Source organism: Rattus norvegicus, chromosome 1 (genome assembly GCF_021556685.1).
Source record: "Rattus norvegicus strain SHRSP/BbbUtx chromosome 1, alternate assembly SHRSP_T2T, whole genome shotgun sequence".
Lineage (NCBI taxonomy): Eukaryota > Metazoa > Chordata > Mammalia > Rodentia > Muridae > Rattus > Rattus norvegicus.
Window position 1 is genome coordinate 258,330,053 of NC_141534.1, and position 19,958 is coordinate 258,350,010.

A 19,958-nucleotide genomic window follows, 5' to 3' on the forward strand; every position below is an offset into this window, starting at 1 on the left:
TGTGTGTTTGTGTATTTGTATGTGTATGTACGAGTGGTGTGTGTGTCTGTATTTGTGTCTGTGTGTGTATGTGGTAGGGTGTCTCTGTGTGAGTAAGGGTAGTATGTGTGTGTGGTGTGTGTGGTGTGTGTGTGGTGTGTATGTGTGTGTATATGTGTGCATATGTGTGTGTATATGGTAGTGTGTCTGTGCGTGGTGTGTGTATATGTGTGTGTATGCGTGTGTATGTGGTAGTATGCCTGTGTGTATGTATGTGGTATGTGTGTATATATGTGTGTGTGTGTGGTAGTGTGTGTAGGAGTTATTTCTTTGAGATACACAATCTCTCGATGAACCCAGGGTTTGTGATTTTTCCCCTAGGCTGGCAGCCAGGAAGCCCCAACATTGTTGTCTCTGCCGGCCCAGGCCTGACCTTACAGTGGTCAGGACAGGATGCAGGCTTGTTCTGAGGTGTTAGCTTCTGCACTCCGGACCTCGAGCTTACAAGAGTGCTCATAATCACTGAGCCTCTCTCCGCCTCAGATATTTCTCTTTCTTTGCACTTGGTCTGTAGATCCCCATCTCCTCTCAAACTGTTTTCAAGCCTTCTCTTTTTCTTTCACATCCCTAAAGCCAAGAAAGAAACAGGCGACAGCCGAGTAAAGGTTTCCATCCTGGTTTCTAAGTGTTTTGTTCACTGGCACTAGTTACACTGGAGAAGGAGCAGATTCAGTTGGATAGGTCCAGGCAGGGAAGGGAAAGAGTAGGTCGAAGGAAGTTCACTGGATCATCAGTTACCTTAAACCCTGCGGGGCTTCTCTTGCACCCGAGGACAAGAAGCCCAGAGGGTGACCCCATTTTTCTCTCCAAGGTTTTTACTGGGCGTCAGACGGGACAGTTCCGGAAGCTATAAAGAAATCCTAACAGCTTGAGTTGCCGCCTCCTCAAATATTAACAACAACAACTCAACAGTAAAATTCATTACACCCATCCCCCTCCTCCTACAAGCACGGATCCAGAGACAGAAGTAGTTAGAGCCGTCCTTCATGGTCCAGCTCGGTCTTCCTTATCCAAGCCTGGGTTTCCCAAGGAAATTGTCTACCCCATATTTGAAAGTGGGCACCAGCAGCCAAGAGTCCCTCCACTTTCTCGTCAGGGCCAAGTAGGTGAAGATTTAAAGCAAAATGAGACAAAGGCTACAGGTGGCGGTGCCAGATGACTGGTCTGCCTGGGTACCCGATGAAATCAAGGATTGAGGCGGGGGGAGGGGTGTGGTTATGAGCCAACCTGGAGCAGCTGGTGGAATTAAAAAAAAAAAAAAAAAAAAAAAAAGGAGGAGGAGGAACGGATTTGGGGCATGCTTGGTTCCTAGAGGAGGTGCCCCTGAGGAGGATCAATCGGACAGGAGGAGGCCCAGGGGCGGGACAGAGATGACTCTTGGCTAAGATTGGATAACTTCTGAGGGCGGGAGCTGGCCTTGCACCGCCTGGTTCCCCAGTTTAGTAATTGGGGATATATACGGTCACTGCAGTGCGAGCGGGCTGGTTAGCAGCGCACGTGCCAGGCTCCGGGGCCCTTCTGCTTACACACACGTTCTTTTTGCCCAGGGTTTCTTCATCCCTGAGACCCACTCCATCTTCTACTCCCTTGGCTCTCGCCCAGCCCTTACCCCAAGCTCTGAACCTCGTCGTCTGCAAAATCGAAATGGACACATCCATGAATTTCTCACGTGGGTTAAAAACGGAGCTGATCCAACCCTATGACTTCGAGATGTCGCAGGACTTAAGGCCCTTTTTGGAGGAGTACTGGTGAGACCCGGTGATGGGGAAGGACCAACTGCTTTGAGGGAAATGGAGACAGGGAGTGGATGCCTGTAACACTGCCTGGGGACTGGCTCCCAACCCCCGTCCGCCCCGCCCCCTCTTTTAAGATACCTCTCTGAGAGTTTAGCGCTAGAAGAAAAGTTGCAGAAGTGAGAAATTGGGGATACAGATGTGGGAGGAGACAAAAGAAAAGGAAAAAAAAATGAGAACTATAGCTGAGGATTGACCTGAATGAAGCGTTGTTGGGTGACTCTCGGGGGTTGGGGTGGGGGTAGGCAGAGGCAGAGGCAGCGAGACAGAGACAGAGAGTGAGAGGGAGAAAGAGAGACAGACAGACAGACAGACACACACAGAGAGAGAGAGAGAGAGAGAGAGAGAGAGAGAGAGAGAGAGAGCGCCTGTGTCAGCACCTAGGATTAGCCTGTCCCACACAATTATCATGTTCCCCAAATGTCCCATCTTCTCTGATGTAAAGGTGACACAAAGTTGGAAACCCTGTCAAAGCTTTCCTGAGGCTTTCTGTCTTAGTGCTAAAGCATCCCAGCCGTGTTTTGTGGGGTGACTTTATTGTTCAATCATCTTGCAGTAAGCTGAACAGATGTTGCTACACTCTTCTTACAGCACAGCTCTGGACAGAGTAGTTCTTGGCACTGTCATCTTCATTGAGAAAGTCATAATCACAGAAATCTCGAATGTGCCCTGTGCTAGGTACTTTATGTCCGCGAATACTGCTAAAGTACCTTCCGTGCCCCTGCTCCCCTGTAATAAGGAGACCGAAATGTCACACTGCTGGAACTCTAGTCTAGAGTTGCCCCTTGGGGGAGATGTGTGGGCATTCTTCTAAGCAGTGCCCACTGTGAATCCATCTGCTTTCTGCCCTCCAGGGTAAGCTCGTTTTTCATAGTTCTTGTCTATCTGTTGCTCATCATTTTCGGTCAAAACTACATGAAAACGCGGAAGGGCTTCAGCTTGCAGAGGCCTCTCATCCTCTGGTCCTTCTGCCTGGCAATATTCAGGTAAGGTAGTCCTCCACCCCATGCTCTGCCTGTTCTTTAGTCCTTATGTCTCCATTTTATCCCGAGAGTTTCTAAAATACTTAGCTGCAATGGCTTCTATCTCACAGTACCTTGTTATTCTCCTTTCTTGGGATCAAGTTTATGGTCTCTATTCTGTTCTATCCCCCTTTAAAATGTTTACTTCTAAAAAGATAGTTTCTCACTCTGTATCCCAGACTGCTCTAATAGCCACTGTGTAACCCAGGCTAGCCTCAAACACCACAACCTTCCTGTCTCAGTCTCCTAAGTTCTGAGAATACAGATGCTAGGCTCTACCCCATTCGTCTTGTGCTCATGAAATCTACATGGTCAACGAAACTCTCTAGCCTTAAATATCTCAGTTCCCAAATTGCTCTTTCAAAGCAATCAAGAGCACCAACATCTCTAGCCTCTCTCCTATCATGTTCTTCTATAGCTTGCAACTCTCCTCTTTTGACTCAGATCCCACTTTACTTTCATCCTTCTCCCTGTATCGATTGGCTTTTTCTTTTCTTTTCTTTCTTTTTTTTTGTTCTTTTCTTTCCAGAGCTGGGGACCGAACCCAGGGCCTTGCGCTTCCTAGGCAAATGCTCTACCACTGAGCTAAATCCCCAATCCCGATTGGCTTTTTCTTAACCCATATCTTGTGGCAAATATCACCAGATTGGCCCCAGGATCTCAAAAGCTGTAGCCACTCCTCTGGGAAGGCTGAGGAGGTGACAGAGAGTTGGTTCAGATGGGGATGCGGTCTGGTCAGGTTCACGCCTGGCATTCTCTTATACCTTTATATATCTGTGCACCGTCTCACTTCAGTATCCTGGGTACACTGAGGATGTGGAAGTTTATGGGAACCGTGCTGTTTACAATGGGCCTCAAGCAAACTGTGTGCTTTACCGACTACACTAATGATGCCATAGTGAAATTCTGGTCCTGGGTCTTTCTTCTCAGCAAGGTGGTTGAACTCGGTGAGTGCAGAGGCTTTGTCTCTGGTGCCCCGTGACTTGCATTCCCCAGAGCTTTCCCTTACCCATCACATGGAGAGTCCCTTCCCTACTCCTGGGTCTTAGTGAGATGTTTCTCCCCCTTCCCCACACTGAGATTCCCTGATGTGTTCACACACCCCGGGCTGTGGGTGGTCCCAGCACTGGTGGCGTGCTAGCTATGACCCCCTCATCTCTCAGGAGACACGGCCTTCATCATCCTACGTAAGCGTCCACTCATCTTTGTCCACTGGTACCACCACAGCACAGTGCTACTGTTTACGAGCTTTGGATACAAGAACAAAGTGCCTTCCGGTGGCTGGTTCATGACCATGAACTTGGGCGTACATTCCGTCATGTACACCTACTACACTATGAAGGCGGCCAAAGTGAAGCATCCCAACATCCTTCCCATGGTCATAACTAGCCTGCAGATCCTGCAGATGGTTTTGGGCACCATCTTTGGCATACTGAATTACATCTGGAGGCAGGAGAGAGGATGCTACACGACATCGGAACACTTCTTCTGGTCCTTCGTGCTTTATGGGACCTATTTCATCCTATTCGCTCAATTCTTCCACCGAGCCTACCTCAGGCCCAAGCGCAAAGCTGAGTCCAAGAGCCAATGAGAGTTGGAAGGAAAGATGGGGCCTCAGCCTTTCCTTCATGGCACTAAGGGTTAGGGGTGGGAGAATGATTAGGTTACCTTCCCTATATGGTTTCCCCCATGGGATATGTATCCTCAAAGTTGCAGGAAGCTATGACAACCAAGAATATGTCACCCTTGGGATAGGGGTGTGGTCTGGTACTTTGATGTTTCTGTTTATCACGTGAAGAAAAACCAAACCCTAGGAAGGCGATAGGACTGAGGTCTTTAAAATCGAGTTATTTATATTTATGTTTAGAAATCTTTCTCTTCTTGCTCTATTTTTTAAATTAAAGAGTCAACGTGATTCTGAGGATTCGTGGACTTCAAGGGGAAAGTGAACTCTGTGGTAAGAGGAGGCTGCTCACAGGGAGTGATCTGTCGGTGGGGAGCCTGAAGGTGTGTGGAGGGATAGAGGCACACACAAACAATAAGAATCCTAAGCCTTGTAGGCGCTTAATAAATGTCTGTCACAGACTAGAAGTTTATTGCTGTTAGAGACCCATGCCTCTGAGAAGAACAGTGAGAAACAAGTCCTAAAGTCATAGGCTAAACTGCAAAAACAGATCCCTGCAAGGAAGCGCTGGAGACCAGGCCTACCAGCTGTCCTCCCTGAGACCACCAGGTGGCGTCGCAGCACCAGCAGAGGACGATCGCTGTCAACTAGCTGGTCACGCCAAGCTTCGTAAATTCTTTACTCCAAGGAGACCCTGCTTCCCCATCCTGGAGAAAAGGAGTGAGACGGAAGCCTTAGAAGCCTGGACGCTCACTCCGTTCCCGTACATCCAGCTGTCCTTTTGGACAATGGGAAGGATGGGGGGAAGGAGGGCTCAACCGCAAGTCTGAATCATCAGGCCTTTGACAGTCCGCGCACGTTTATTTCATTGATCTTTGAAAACGGGATAGGGGGAGTCTGGAGAAGGCGGGGTGAGCCAAGGGTGAATTGGCCCCGGGGGAGCTGGTCCCTGTTCCTGGCCTTAGTCCCAGGGCCGCGGTCTCCGTATAGGGGTCAGACCACCCCTCAGGGGCTGTGAGGGAAAAGGCCCTCTTCGGAGCCGCCTCTTCCCGGGTGCTCTGGCACCCCTTTTCAGACCCTGGGACGAGGGCAAGCCAGTCTAGGCGACCCCTGTCCAGAGAGGCTGTGAATTACTGCCCCGCCCTCGGGGATGGATCCACAGACCTGCGGTTCACACTGGCCGTTCCACGGCGTACTGGCAGGGACTAAGGTTAGCGGCCGGCGGCGGCCCGGGCACGGCGGGGTAGCTGAAAGAGGCGTGCTGCTTGGCTTTGAGCCGCAGGCTAGCCAGGCTCGAGTTACACGGGTCCCGGTATACATAAGGGGAGGAGGCGGCTGCAGCGGCGGCTGCGGCGGCCGAGGCGTAAGGGCAGGACACTGCCCCGGAGGACACGGCGGCTGGAGCCAGCCCGGGGGGTGCCCCGCCCAGGCCCTGCAAGGCTCCGGGACCTGGGACGGTGCCCGGGGCAGCGGCCGCCGAGGGCACCATGGAGGCAGCGATGGAGCTGGGCGGTGAGAATACAGGTTGTGAAGCCAGAGGCCCCACGTTGACCGAGTTGAAGGCGAACGGGAAGGTCTTGGCGGCGAGCGGCGGGGCGAGCGCCTTGGGCGGCCAGTTGCCGTACGTGTAGCCCGGGTACACCTCCTCGTAGGGTGGCACCAGGCCCCCGAGCGGGGCTGCGAAGCCGCCCTTGCACAGCTCCGCCTGCTGGCTGCGCTCCCGCTTCCGCCACTTGGCGCGCCGGTTCTTGAACCACACCTGCGGGCGTCGGAGAAACGCTGTCAGGAGGCGGAGTGGCTGGGGAGTGGGTCACGCATAGTAGGATCGAGCCCGGGCGGGGAAGATCGGAGGTGCACGGTGGATGCAGGCTGGAAGTGGGGAGCGCACCGAGCCCGAGAAAAGAAGCTAGCGGCCGCAGGGTCTGGGGGAACCGGTCGGGATCAAAGAAAGATGAGGGGAAGGTGAGCCCTGGTCCCAGCCGAGGAATCGCGTGATAGGGGGTGGCAGGTAAGACAGCAGGAGGGTGGGGATCCTGGGACGGAAACTGGGCTCGACGTGGCACCGGTCCCGCAGGGTCACCAGCTACTTGGGGGTGGGGGTACGAGAGCGAGGTGCGTGCAGGTGAGGACTGCGGCTCAGGTGGGGGCCATACCCGCACGCGGGCCTCAGTGAGGTTGGTCCACACGGCGATCTCTTCGCGCGTGCTCATGTCGGGGTAGCGATTCCTCTGGAAGGTGGCCTCCAGCTCCTGCAGCTGCTGGCTGGTGAAGTGCGTGCGCTGCCGCCGCTGCTTCTTCTTCAGGGAGCCATCCTCAGGGGAGCCCCCCGGCAGTGAGGCCGAGGCCTTCTCCGAGTCTGGGGACCAGAATGAAGCAGGTTATAGGGCGGTAGGTCCTGTGTGGATTCTCTGGTTCAGGGACCTCAAGGAATTCCTCAGCCTCTGGCTGGCTTCCACTCAGGTTGTCACTCAAGATCCCACCCAGAATCAAGGATAAACTGTTTTCTCCTCCACCCCCACAAGGGGGCGCGCTCACCACTGTGCTCCTGCCCCTTGCAGCCATGTTCTGGAAGCGGAGGGTGTGGAGTGCCTGCATCTGACAATGACAGCGCAGGGCTTCGAGCCTCTGCCTCACCAAGCAGCCCAAACTCCATAGAGGGAGGGCTCTAGAGGAAAGAGAAGACACGTCAGGTTAATAGAGGCAAAAATCAGGGGGTTATGGATACCCTGACGTGATGCGTGCCCTGTGAGCTTGGTACTCAAGAGGCAGAAGCAGGAAGTTGGATCTTCGCCCTACAGTGTGAGCACCGGGTCAGCCAAGAACACACGGTGACTCCCTGTCTCAAACAAACAAAACAAAACAAAACAACAACAACAACAACAACAACAACCCATCGATTTATCAGGCCCCTAATAGGGTTTCTTCACAACATTCTTGCCTCTTTTCTTATCCACTGACATAAAGCTATCCGGAATGGGGTATTATAAAATAGAATGTGGCAGGGCAGAAGAAATGGCTCAGCGGTTAAAGGCACTGGCTGCTCTCCCAGAAGGTACTACTTCAATTCCCAGTACCCTCATGACTGGCTTCTCACAATCATCTCAAAGTCCAGTTCCAGGGGATCCAAAGCCTTCTTCTGGCCTCCCCAGGGACTAGGCACTCTGGTGAGCAAACATATATGCAGGGAAGACACCCATACACTAGAAAAAAAAAGACTTGAGAAAGAGAAGCCAAATGAGAAAGGGGTTTTATGCACACATATGTACCATAGGCTCATTAACTGTTGGGCCTCTGTCTAGTGCCACAGTGGCTCCATTTTGTTTGTTTGAGGCAGGATCTCATGTAGCTCAGGTTAGACTTAATTTATGACCTTCCTTCCTGTCTCTACCTTTGAATGCTGAAATTATAGGCCTGGGTTACCATGCCTAAGTTTTAGTCCTATCTATGTATCTATGTATCTATGTATCCATGTATCCATGTATCTATGTATCTATGTATCTATGTATCTATGTATGTATCTATCTGGCTTTTCTAGACAGTGTTTCTTTGTGTAGCACTGGCTGTCCTGGAACTCACTCTCTATACCAAGATGGACTCCAACTTAGAGATCTGCCTGCCTCTGTCCACAAGTGCTGGCATTAAAGGCATGTGCTGCCACCGCCACTATCCCAGCTTTAAAGGTTTTTTCTTTTTTTCTTTTTCAGTTTTCTTTTTCAAAAATACAATGTTTGTTTAGAGCCAGGTGTAACAATGTAGATCTGTAATTCTAGTAGACTTGGAAGGTAGACCTGGAGTTTAAGGCCAACCTTAGCTACGTGAGACCCTGCCTCAAAATACGAGCAGTGATTCAGCCAGTAAAGTACTTGCCATACAAGCCTAAGGACTTGATTTTATTTATTTTAGCATCCACAGTGCACCACCCTGTAACCCCAGCACTGGGGAGATAGAAACAGGAGGATACCTGGCCAGCCAGTCAAGCCGAATTGGCCAGCTCCAAATTCAACAAGAAATTCTGCCTCAAAAAAACCACAAAACCAAAACCAAAATAAAACAAAAACCCCAAGGGGCAGAACGATTGAGGAAGATTCCAGATGCTAACCCCTGGCCTCCATACATTTGTGCATGTGTACCGTCACACACACAAACTTACACACATATACCCTAAGAATATTTGTTTAGATTTCCAGTAGAGCATCTCTAATCCAAAGCTCTTGCAGGCCGGAGAGATGCCTCAGCACTGACTGCTCTTCCAGATGTCTTGAGTTCAATTCCCAGTATCCACATGATGGCCCATAACCATCTATAACTGTAGTCCTGTGGGGCCTGACACCCTCTTTTGGTGTGCCTGCATGCAGATAAAATACCCATGTACATAAACAAAATAACCCTGAAACTGGATGTACCCCTACCTCAGCTTTTGGTTTTCAGAGGATTTCAGACTTCAGACATCGAGGTTAGGGATGACCAGCCTGGCCCACCCATTTCATAGGTGGAACCTGAGACCCAAAGCAGCTGAGCTAAGCCACCTGTGTAATTAGGGCCTGAACTAAACCTGTGGGCTCCTTGGAACCTTCTGTAGAAGTCCTATCAGGGATTATACTAGAACTTCAGCTTGGATCGCCTTAGGTCTGCTTCAGCAGTAGGACAACTCTGCTTGTTTGGGTTATTTATACTTTCTTAATAAATGGTTTGTTTAATAAGCAGTCCCTATCAAAATCAAGTTGGAGAGATGGCTCCATCTAGCTAGCCACCCACCCATCCATTCATCTATCTATCTATCTATCTATCTATCTATCTATCTATCTATCTATCTATTATCTATCTATAATTTATTGTCTATCTACTATCTATCATTGATTATCTATCTATCTATCTATCTATCTATCTATCTATCTATCTATCTATCAATCATCTATCTATCGATCTTTCTATCTACTTTAAACCATGGAGATGGCCCCATGGTTTAAAGTAGTATTTGCTCTTGCAGAGGACGTAGGTTAAACTTCCAGGATCTGTATGGTAGCTTGTAACCCTCATCATCAGTACCTCCAGTTCCAGGGGATCCTGTACCCTTATCTTGTCTCCATGAAGGTAAAACAGCCACACAAATAAATTTTTAAAAATCTGAAAAAATAAGAAAGAAGGAAAGAAAGAAAGAAAGAAAGAAAGAAAGAAAGAAAGCAAGAAAGAAAGAAAAGAAAACCACAAGGCACATAGGCTCCTTCTGCTCCTTTGCTTGTCCAAAATGTGTGTGTCTCACCTACTACCAGTCATCTCTCCACCTCATACCTGGTCCCTCGCACAATTCCAGGCAGATGTATGGATTTCTTTACATATGTTCTGCCAACACACACACACACACACACACACACACACACACACACACCACTTCCTGCCAGTATTCCTATTTCAAACCTAGCCTGGTTTTCTCAAGGAGTCTGCCTGGGTCCTTCCCCTGGTTGGTCCCCTTTCTAGTTGACTTTCCCAAGACCTCCCATGGGAGGAAAGAAAAGGGACCATAATGGGACTCTTGATTCCAGGAGCCTCTTGGGCAGAAAACGGAAACTAGGGACAGATGGAGAGAGCTAGGTGGGGGGGTCTGTCTCCAACACCATCTCCCCATTATCAGGGACATAGTGCAGACTGGATGCGGTGACATTCGTATGGTGGATTAGCCCAGATGGAGGTGTGCATCTCTTGGCTGATCCCAATTTATTAAGAATGTTTCAGAAGGATGTGAGGCTGAACAACGCCTGTGTCTGTATGTGGCAATACCCTCTTCAACCAACAAGGAGAGCACAGCCCCACTCTAGCCAAGTTGACAGTAGGACCAAGGTCGAACACAATTCTTGTTCTTTCCATTGGCAGACGGGTCTTGTTCTTGGACTCTTCCTGGGGTCAGAGAGGTAAGGCAGGAGGGAACCCAGTAAGGAAGGAGAGAAGCGGTGAAGGTATCTGTTCAGTTTACTTCCCTTTCCAGGTCTCAGGGCTGGAGCTTGTGAAATTGTCACAGTAGCTTGCAAGGCCATCTCCAAGGAACCGTGATAATTTCACCAGCGCTTATCCAAATTTTCTGGGAAGATGGGGGAGGAAGTTAGAGCTGGAAATTGAGGTGCTCTGCAGTCTACCCTTCCTTCAGACTCCAGATGACCTTGAAATTCAAACCATGCTCCTGAACTTTCCAGGAGCCACAGAAGCAATGCAGAACTGGGTGAAGGGGACAGCGAGGTTTGCCTGCAGGGAAAGCTGTCCCTCCTATTGCCATCCATCCTTCCAGTGTGTTCTGGCAACAGACCTTTAGTTTTCCAAGCTTCCCTTCCCCTGGCATTCCATACCTGTGGCTTGATTTCATCCTCTATTTCAGTAGAAGGAGGCCCCGGGAAGAGGATAGCAGTCGGAGCAAGAGACAGGCAGAGTTCAAGCTGTGCACTCTCAGAGACAGACGACACATGTGCAGACACACACAGGCCTCCACTTAGACACAGTGAGCACTTGGACTTGCAGCTAGAGGCACAAAAACACACACTCTCCCACACATGCGCTCCCACATCCAGGCAGACAGACACACGCGGTCATACAGTCTCCTCTGTCTCTCTCTGACAGGGACAGCTGCCTGGGCTGTTTTGGAGCTTGTCATTCCCCTCCCCCCTCCCTTCCCCTCCCTGGCCCCTCTGAACCTCGGCTCTCTCAGTCCCAGGAGTTCAGAACTCTGTGTGGGGGAGGAGGAGGCCAAGGGGAGAAGGGAATAATGTTCCTCACTTAGTGGCTCTTAGAGAGAGGCTGCTTGGCCCAGTGAAGAGGAGGCAGGAGGAGGCCGGAGCTAGGGGATCAGGTGGGAAGGTGATCTGTTATGGGCCAAAGGAATAAGGTTTAGAGTCAAAAGATCTACTAGGTTCAGGATCTGATAACCCCCAACTTACTAGCTGTGTGTCCTTGGCTAGTTACTTTCTTTTGGGCCTAGTACATATTTCATCACTGAGAGTGAGATCATAATCCCTTCTCTGCCTGTCTTCATGCCGTCGGCTTCTTTCCTTTCTCCTTCAGATGGGGCACTCCTGTTGCCCAGGATGCCTTCAAGCGTCTGAACTTCCTGCCAGGTGTTGGGATTACAGATGTGTGCCCACGACTCTGCACTCATTACTAGATTATTTATTTATATTTATTTATAGAGATCAAGTTTCACGTAGCCCAGGATGGACTCACTTATACCTAAGGATGGCCTTGAACCTCTGGTCCTCCAGGCGTATCCTACCACCATAACCAGTTTATGTGGTGCTGGGGCTTAAACCCAGGACTTAATTCACTTTCGGCAAGCACTCTACAAACTGAGCTACATCCCTGACTCCAAAGTGTAGCTTGGGCTACCTCCTGTCTCTTGTTTTCCCTGTGCTTATCCTCTTTAGCATTTGCCTCCTGGCAAGCACCGCCACAATCGGCCAGTTTGGTTATAAGGTTCAAACACCATAGAGCTTATATAAAAATAAAGACCAGAATGTTTTTCTAGTTCCTTCTAGAAGCTGAGCACTGAATTAGCCACCGATATAGAATGGAAACTAAGAACTTATTGCTTGGCTGGCTCACCTCCCCAGTCTCTGTGTCTCAATTAAAAAAAAAGTCCTCATGGGTACTGCACTTCAGTGAGTGATGCGGTACACGGTCCTCAACTTAGAGCACACAGGATAACAGCAGAACGGGCTAAGGAGTGTAAGCGGGGAGCCACTTTGGGGATCAGACACTGTTGAAGGAAGTCTGGGGCCTTCTGACTCTTGACTGAGTTCCTAACTACAGGGTGAGGGGCTGGGAAGGGCTCTCTGTCAGAGAGAAATGTACACTGAGGCCGGGATATGAAGAGAAAGGGAGAGCATAGACCTCAGGCAGGCAGCCTCATGTCCGGGTGGGCTGGTCAGGCAAAGGCTGGGGGCGCCAAGTTGTTATCTGAGTTGGAGACAGACTGGCTGAGGATTAAGCTCCCCCAAACTGGGAGAGGTCAGGAAGCTGGGGAGTTGGGCCAGGGGCCAGGGACTTCATCTCACTCAGTGGATAGTTAGGGATAAGCAGTAGTGTGGAAGCTCCATGACTGGTTGATGCTGGCAGAGCCAAACATAGCCAGAAGATAACTGGCGCTGTATCTAGCTCCAAGAGGGTTTGTCTGGACACCCCTATTCTTTTTGCCATATCGTGCTGGGGATACAAGGTCCAAACACACTGTGGCTGCTAGCTCCGGCCTAGGGGACATAGAGGATCTCCAGGTATGTTTTGATTTCAAAGTACAAAAGGCTTATTATGGACAAGCAAGAACACAATATTCACAAGACATTAAGGCAAGGACCAACCAGGTCATAGGCCAGAGAGGTCACAGTGGGGAGGCTCACAAGGGATGAAAGCTCATGGTAAGAAAGCTCATGGAACCTGCTTATAGTCCAGAGGAGTGGATCAAGGCCACGGGGAGAAGACAAGACTAATTGAAACAACAATGCCTGAAGCAGGAGGAGCAAGCAGGGAAGCAGTGGGAGAAAAGCCTCATCTTGGAGGCAGTGGATGAGGAGGGAAAGCAGAGGAACCGAGGTTGTGATCTATGGCTCTGCTCAGCAAAAAAGTAAACGGGGAAACAGTGAGAGCCAAGGTCCAAAACAAGCATAGCGCCACCCCACAATCCTGAGGCAGAAGTGAAACCCTGGAACGGAACACACTTAACCTTCTTCTATCTGCTTGAGGTGCACAGCGCCCAGATTCTGGTTTGCTTAACTGCAGTGTGCAGTGGGGAACAGATGTGTCTTAATTCGATCACAGCTTCAGGATGAAACCTGGCACCTCAGGTGGAGGCAGGATTTGATGTATTCAAGTTATCAAAGGGGTGGATTGGGGGTCAGAGAGGCAATTACACGTGCTTCTCAGTGTCTATCCCTTGCTTCCTTCTTTGTTAAGGCATCTTATGTGTGCTGGGAGGGGTCCCCAGCGACTGTAATCCACTAACTTTAACTCGCTCACAGTCTAGGGAGGCAAACAGAATATAGGATAGAAAAAAAATGGAGTTCATGGGTCTTACGCTCAGGTTGTGGGAGATCAGATATGGGAGATCATATCAAATGTTGGGGCTCAGAGAATGCAGGTTCATCACTGATATGGGGGTTGAGGAGGAAGAAGGGGCAGGGTCTTCTAAATATCCCAGAACCGCTGGGAGTATTTAAAGGGCAATGTGGAGCCTCATTGGATCAGAGGCTTATTGTGGTCCAGGAAGAGTCCGGCAGGGAAAAGGGGCTTCCACTGAGGGTCTGTGATGAGAGACAAGTGCTGATTCAGATTTGGTGCAGTCAAGGCTAGATCGTTCTTGGCTTTTCTGTTGAAAAGAAAAATCTCCTACATTCAGGGTGTGGTGATGTATGCCTATAATCCCAGCACTCAGGAGGCTGAGGCAGGAAGAGCAAGAGCTCAAATCCAGCTTGGTCTTGGGAGCTGTATAGGGAGCCCATGTATGAAAACAGAGGCAGATGTGAAATGGCAGCCACTAATACGAAATATCTTTGAGATCTCTAGCTTGATTTTATTTAATCTGCATGTTGACTTCTATGTACTGGGGACTGCACATGCTAGGCGAACACTCCACCACCACTAAGCTACCCGAGGCCCATCCCTAGCCTCACCTCCCAGCTTAATTTTAAGACTTCTAGTTGATTTTGCATCCTATTTCATGAAGCGCATGCATATACACACCTAGCCCCAGTCTTAAGGTAGTCATATAAGGAAGCTAGGCTGGGCCAGCCCATTACTGTCCTAGTCTGGTATTGCCTTCCCAGGTCCCTGCCAAGAAGCACTCCTGCAATCCCAAGGACTAGTTTAAGGCTGTCAGCCGATGACATACAAAAGTAACATCTTGGGGCTGGGGATTTAGCTCAGTGCTAGAGCGCTTACCTAGGAAGCGCAAGGCCCTGGGTTCGGTCCCCAGCTCCGAAAAAAAAAGAACCAAAAAAAAAAAAAAAAAAAAGTAACATCTTTGTGACTTTTATCCCCAGTGGTAACTAGAATGGATCAGGCTGGGAAACAGATTTGTAAAGAAGGTTGAAGCCATGTCTGGCAGCACTAGGGGGCCCGAGGCCAGAAGTTTCCAGTTCCAGGCCAGCATGGGCTACATAAGGAGACCCTGTTATGAGCAATCAAAAAGTTAAAGATGGTCTTGAGGCAGGAGGACGGGGAGAGTCTCGTACATCACTTGCGTCTCTTTCCATCGCTCTTTTCCCTGTCCTCCCTGTTATGCTTACAGGTAACTCTCAATTACCGCACACACCATAGGTTCTCTAAAGCTCAGGTTCTAATACATCCTCTAGGTTAGCTCCTGCCCACCTCTCCCATACTCTAGCAAGCATCAGTTAAAAATGGGGAAGGAAAGAGTCGACCCGTTCTCATGCCTTGCTCACTACAGTTCAGCTTCAGCCTTTGCACCCTGCCCTCCCTTCCTGGTCCTAGATCCTAGGCTCTCAGTGACATTCTTGAGCAGCGGACAGGCAGAGTTCAGACCAGGTTATTTGGTAGAGGTTATGATAGGGGAACTCCTTGTGTTCTCAGAGAGGGACAGGGGTGATGGCTGACACTGGAGCTTCAGGGAAGATGTTCCTCCTCTCCTTAAGAGTCTGGCTGTCGCTAAATCAAGGGTATGATCAGGCTACTCTAAGGCAAAAGCCCCCACCTTCCAAAGAAAGATTTTCTGGTCACAGGGACTGCAGTTTTGGCAGGATAATAGCGAGGCTTCTTCCAGTGTGCCTCCGTTTACAAAGAGCTTTCCTTCTATACGTGATTGATATGTTTCATTTAACCCACGGGCCCCGAAGTGGCAGGGATGTCCATCCCTACTTATCTGCAAGAAGGCAGGAAATATCCTAGGTTGCATAGAACCAAGAGGTTTGAACTGAGTTCTGCTCTTTTTCTGGTCTTACACTCCACACTGCAGCCATTTGTGACTGACATGCACGGATGCCTGAAGCCCTCTAAGATCCAGTTAGACTTCCTGCCTCTATTGCTTCTCTGAAAAACGAGCTCTGGAAGTTAGCTGTCCACAGTACCCAAGCACAGCTTCCTATATCCTAACCTTGCAAGCCTCCAGTTTTAAAAGCCGCCCACTCCCAACCCCATCTCCAGTTTCAGGATTTCAGCACGCAAAGTCTTCTGCTCATTTAGGTCTTTTTGTGTTGTAGATTTTCATCTGTCACACCTAAACTTTCCATTACTCTCTCCCAGAAGCCCCCTGGCTCCCCACATCAACTATTCTCTCTCTGTCTGTCTGTTGTCTGTCTGTCTGTCTGTCTGTCTGTCTGTCTGTCTCTGTCCCCCCTTCTCTAGAACCCAGGACCTTGGGAATGCTGTGCAAATACTCTCTCACTAAGCTATATTCCCAGTTCCACTCTCTGACTTCTCTAGGCCTATAACATCCTCCTTAAGAGCTAGTGATCAGTTACACACTCAGCTACACTGTTTCATTCAGGAGCTGGCGGTTCTCTTTTTAATCATCTTTGTTATGATGTTATCATTCACTTTTCTGTATTTATCTATCTTATTTATTGTCTCTTTGGTGAAAGCAGAACTTCTGAGTTTTCTAAGAACCAACTGTAATGCCTTCTCTCTTTCTTCCCTGACATGGACTCCTTCATTTCTTGGATAGTTTCCGTGATTTTTTTTTTTTTTTCTGGTAGCAATGGGAACATCAGCTCTGAGATGTATAGGATAATGTGATGGGAGCAGCTGAGGCATGGGTTTCTATTTATCAAGGACAGAGAGGGACAAATAAAAGATGAGGAGCAAGGTCTTAGCCAGTACCTAAGAAAACTTTAGAACTGAGGACTGGATGTAAGAAATATGAATTATGGGGTTGGGGATTTAGCTCAGTGGTAGAGTGCTTGCCTAGCAAATGCAAGGCCCTGGGTTCGATCCCCAGCTCCGAAAAAAAAAATACGAATTATATTTTACTCTTGGGTGGAGGATGAGAAAAGCAGCAACCCCCCCCCCCCTTTAAAAGACAGCTCATTGTTAAACAGTTCCTTGCATTTATCCTCCCGAAAACTCCTGGGCTGAGTTGTCCTGTTTATGAGTCTAGGTGCAGAGTTCCCTCTTCTCTGTCCTCTTCTGCTTAACTGGGCTCTAGTTAGAGTTGTCGGTCAGGGAGGGTGGTCATTGTATTAGTCCAAAGGAGTCAGAGCCCTCCCTCAGCCAGAAAGAAAGCAAACGGGCAACTGAGACATTCTTCCTGGCCAGGCTGGGAGGATGATAAAGGCACCATGCGGGACCACAGGGTCGGAATTTCAGCTGCCCCTTTCCCTCTTCCCCTGGTCACAAGACCACAGGCTTTGCTTTAGGAAAGGGTTACAGTTTTCTTGTCTGGAAGGTTCTTGCTGGTCAAGGAGCCTTGAGTGAGTTAACAACCAGACTAGGAATTTGAGGGTATCTGCTCTGTACTGAAACTAGGATTGGAAGGAAAGAAAGAAGGCCTAACAGTTGACTCCGAGTTTGTGAGGGAACTGAGCCCTTCAGAGGCTTGTGGGTGGCCTGCTGCTGCTGTACCCTGTAGCTTAGTCTTCCCTTTGTAGGTCTTAAGTCTTTCCTCAGTTTGGATTATGCAGGTCTACTGATGCCTTGATCTATTTGAGCTGAAGCGGGATTGTTTCCCAGAGGCACCCTGCCCCAAGGCCAGGCTGCATCCTTTACTCTCCCAGCGCCCTCCAGGCCCAGCAGGCAGGAGAGGCAGAGTCAAGTTTGAAAACTAGGAGCTGGGATTTCAGGGGACCCACCGAGCCGACCCCATTGTACATAATGCAGCTGAGCAGGCGCTGCTGGATAGGTGGACATGCCAGTCGGCCAGGGACATTCCGTCCACTACTGGACCCATCGTCTGCTCCGGACAGACCCACTTTGGGATCCCAAACATTCTATCGGCTTCAAGCCCCACGTGCCGCTGACATTCTGTCCGATTCTGAGGTGGCTCCAGATCAGGACCTTTCCAGATCCAGACGCCCCACGACAGACCTGCCAGTCGTGTCGCGTTGGGCTGGCAGCTTGGGCCCTGTAACTCGCAGCGGCCATCTGACCCAGTAGCGACTCTCGCAACACGGCTCCCATTCCAACTGCGGAGCAGCTGGGAAGAAAAGCCTGAGCTACTATGCGCACCCCTACTTCCAGCCGCTGGAGTCTGTCTAAGCCTGGGTCAAGTGGCGTTGGGAGCCGCCTGTTGCCCTTACACCGGGCGACCGCTGCCCTCTGCTCAGCTAGCCACAGTCTCTACTGCCCCTATCACCTTCTGGTCCTTGCCGCTTGCTCCTAGAATCCAAGGTGCTTTTCGTGCAGTTCTTCGGCTTCTCTACGGGTCCCCTAAATCTCTTCTTCTCGGTCCCCCAGGTCTGTACTCGGAGTTTCCCTTCTCCCTTGTCCCAGCCCCGGGGCTGCTGTATGCCTTTGCTCTCTTGACCAGTTCCCCAAGCACCAGACTTCAACCGCCCCAGGTTCCCTTTTAGGAGTCCCAGGACCAGCCTTGGCCCCTCGGCCCCCTGAGCCCTTGACCCACGCATGGTCAAGTACTCACAGTGTGTCCCGCAGCAGGCAGACTCCCGGTGGTGGCTGTGGCGGCGGCGTTCTGGAGCGCAGGCAGGGGCCAGGGGCCAGGCACCCTGCAGGGTGGGGGCCGCCCCCCTGCTCGGGGCGGCGGCTCGGCTGGGCTCTCCCAGGCTAGCGGAGAAGAGAATGAGCCTCACCGTGCAGTGCCACCCCCCGCCGGCGCCCATTCACTTTATGGCAGCCCAGGGCGCCCCCAGCCCGCAGCGGCGTGCCGCGCGCCCTAGTCCCTGCCCCTTTCCAGCTGCGCCGCCCTGGCTCCTCCCTTTCCAGCTGTGAACCTCCAGGCCCCGCCTTAGTGGGGAGGGGTCCTGCCGGCGGGCAGCCAAGAACTCCGCCCTATGGCCAATCAGAAGCTTTCGCTATCAACTTAGCAACGCCCCCTCCCCACGTGGCCCGGACTGCGCTCCAGCTGGGACGCTCCGGTTCGGCAAAGCCAGCAAAAGTACGGTGGTCGGTGTCGCGGCCAGAGTCCAGCCGGATTTGTGGCGAATTGAGGTCTTGGGCTCTCCCCGGAGCGATCTTAAGCAGTGCCGGGGGAGAGGGCTGTAGGAGCGCCAGGCGGGACAGCGAACCCGGCCGCTGGGTCTCAGCGCTTACCCTTTGCTGCTGCTGGTTTCGCTGATTTTCTCCACTTGTCGCTGTCTGTCTTTCCACTCTCTTGTCTCCATTCCAGTCCTCGTGCGCCTTCCTACTATCTTCTGACCGCCGCTTTGCTCCCTACGCTGCCACCTCGAAAGGCTTTCTCCTTTAAAGACCATCCCTCCTTTCCATCACACCTTTCTCTTCTCAGCTATCTCTATTTTTTCCCCTCCCCTAAAGAAGATAACTTGGAGAAAGCAGTATTTGAAAGGAGAGAAGTCAAAGTGGTGTACAGCACCTTCTCTCACTCAGTGACCTTGGACAAGAAACAACGATGCCGCCCCTGGCTAAAATAAAAGAAAGCTTCCAGTGGCTGGCTGGCCTTGTGCTCTTCAAAGGTGTGAGCACTTGGCCTCTCACTCAGCCCTATCAATTTACCTGGACTGTGCTTTTCCAGCCTCAGCAATTCTGTTTCTCACAACACCAAATTCAGCCCTGTGGGTAAGGGGTAGCCTTGGGGTTTTTGGATTAGGTATTTGCAAGGGACAGGACAGATGTCCAAGGGGTATGATAGGTTACTTGGTGCCGCTGAGAGTCCTAAGCCACGTGCACAGTATGCTCCTAAGATGAATCTAGGTATAAATGTTTAAAATATGTTAGTTCTCTTTACTGCCTTCAGGAGAAAGGTCAAGTTTCCTAATGTGCCATATTAGACCTTCAGGACTTCCCACCCCCCTTTCAATAGAGTCTTTCTCTGTAGATTTCAGGTTTTGGCTGAAATGTTCAACTATTATCCCACCTCTGCCCATACTGAGTGCAGTGTTTACAGATAAGCTCTGATTTGACTTCATCTTCTTGTCCTGAACACCTCTAGTCTTTCCTGACAATAACCATTTGTTATACTGCTGATACTAATTTCTGAGTTCCCCTTAGGTCCTGTGTTATCTGAGAAGCCTTGCCTGAACTTCCAGGCTTGTCAGAGGTGTAGTTTCTTGCTCCCGTGACCCCTAATATATTTGATATCACTCCATCCTCCATATTTAAGGGGTCAAGTGATGTGTTGACTTCTATAAAATAAAATTTAGGAGAACAAGAACCATTTCTTCTTTCTTTTTTTAAAAATATTATTTATTTGATGTATATGATTACACTGTAGCTGTCTTCAGACACACCGGAAGAGGACATCAGATCCCATTACAGATGGTTGTGAGCCACCATGTGGTTGCTGGGATTTGAACTCAGGACCTCCATAAGAGCAGTCAGTGCTCTTAACCACTAAGCCATCTCACCAGCCCCTCTTCTTTCTTT

The 19,958-nt window shown here is 50.2% G+C and overlaps 2 protein-coding genes across 3 annotated transcripts; one reads left to right on the plus strand and one right to left on the minus strand.

The window, feature by feature from the left end:
• The first annotated feature begins 1,513 nt into the window (after window positions 1-1,513).
• On the plus strand, window positions 1,514-5,329 carry Elovl3 (ELOVL fatty acid elongase 3). The gene is given in 4 exon segments (NM_001107602.1): window positions 1,514-1,787; window positions 2,687-2,818; window positions 3,650-3,801; window positions 4,018-5,329. Coding segments are annotated over 4 exon segments (816 nt in total). The 5' UTR covers window positions 1,514-1,683; the 3' UTR covers window positions 4,446-5,329.
• On the minus strand, window positions 4,914-18,309 carry Pitx3 (paired-like homeodomain 3). Of its 2 annotated transcripts, XM_087551651.1 has the most exons (5): window positions 18,052-18,309; window positions 11,403-11,415; window positions 7,014-7,143; window positions 6,632-6,834; window positions 4,914-6,237 (listed from the first exon to the last, which is right to left on the minus strand). In XM_087551651.1, the coding sequence occupies exons 3-5, from the start codon at window positions 7,129-7,131 to the stop codon at window positions 5,650-5,652; spliced, it is 909 nt and encodes a 302-aa protein (XP_087407777.1). In that variant the 5' UTR covers window positions 7,132-7,143; window positions 11,403-11,415; window positions 18,052-18,309; the 3' UTR covers window positions 4,914-5,649.
• Between the last annotated feature and the right edge of the window lie 1,649 nt (window positions 18,310-19,958).

Excerpts from the sequence above, each read along its gene's own strand:
- Pitx3 (XM_087551651.1), bottom strand. The coding sequence starts at position 7,131 with ATGGAGTTTGGGCTGCTTGGTGAGGCAGAGGCTCGAAGCCCTGCGCTG. Across the intron at positions 6,835-7,013 it reads CAAGGGGCAGGAGCACAGTG|ACTCGGAGAAGGCCTCGGCC; the intron begins GTGAGCGCGCCC and ends TCTGGTCCCCAG. Across the intron at positions 6,238-6,631 it reads TCACTGAGGCCCGCGTGCGG|GTGTGGTTCAAGAACCGGCG; the intron begins GTATGGCCCCCA and ends CGACGCCCGCAG.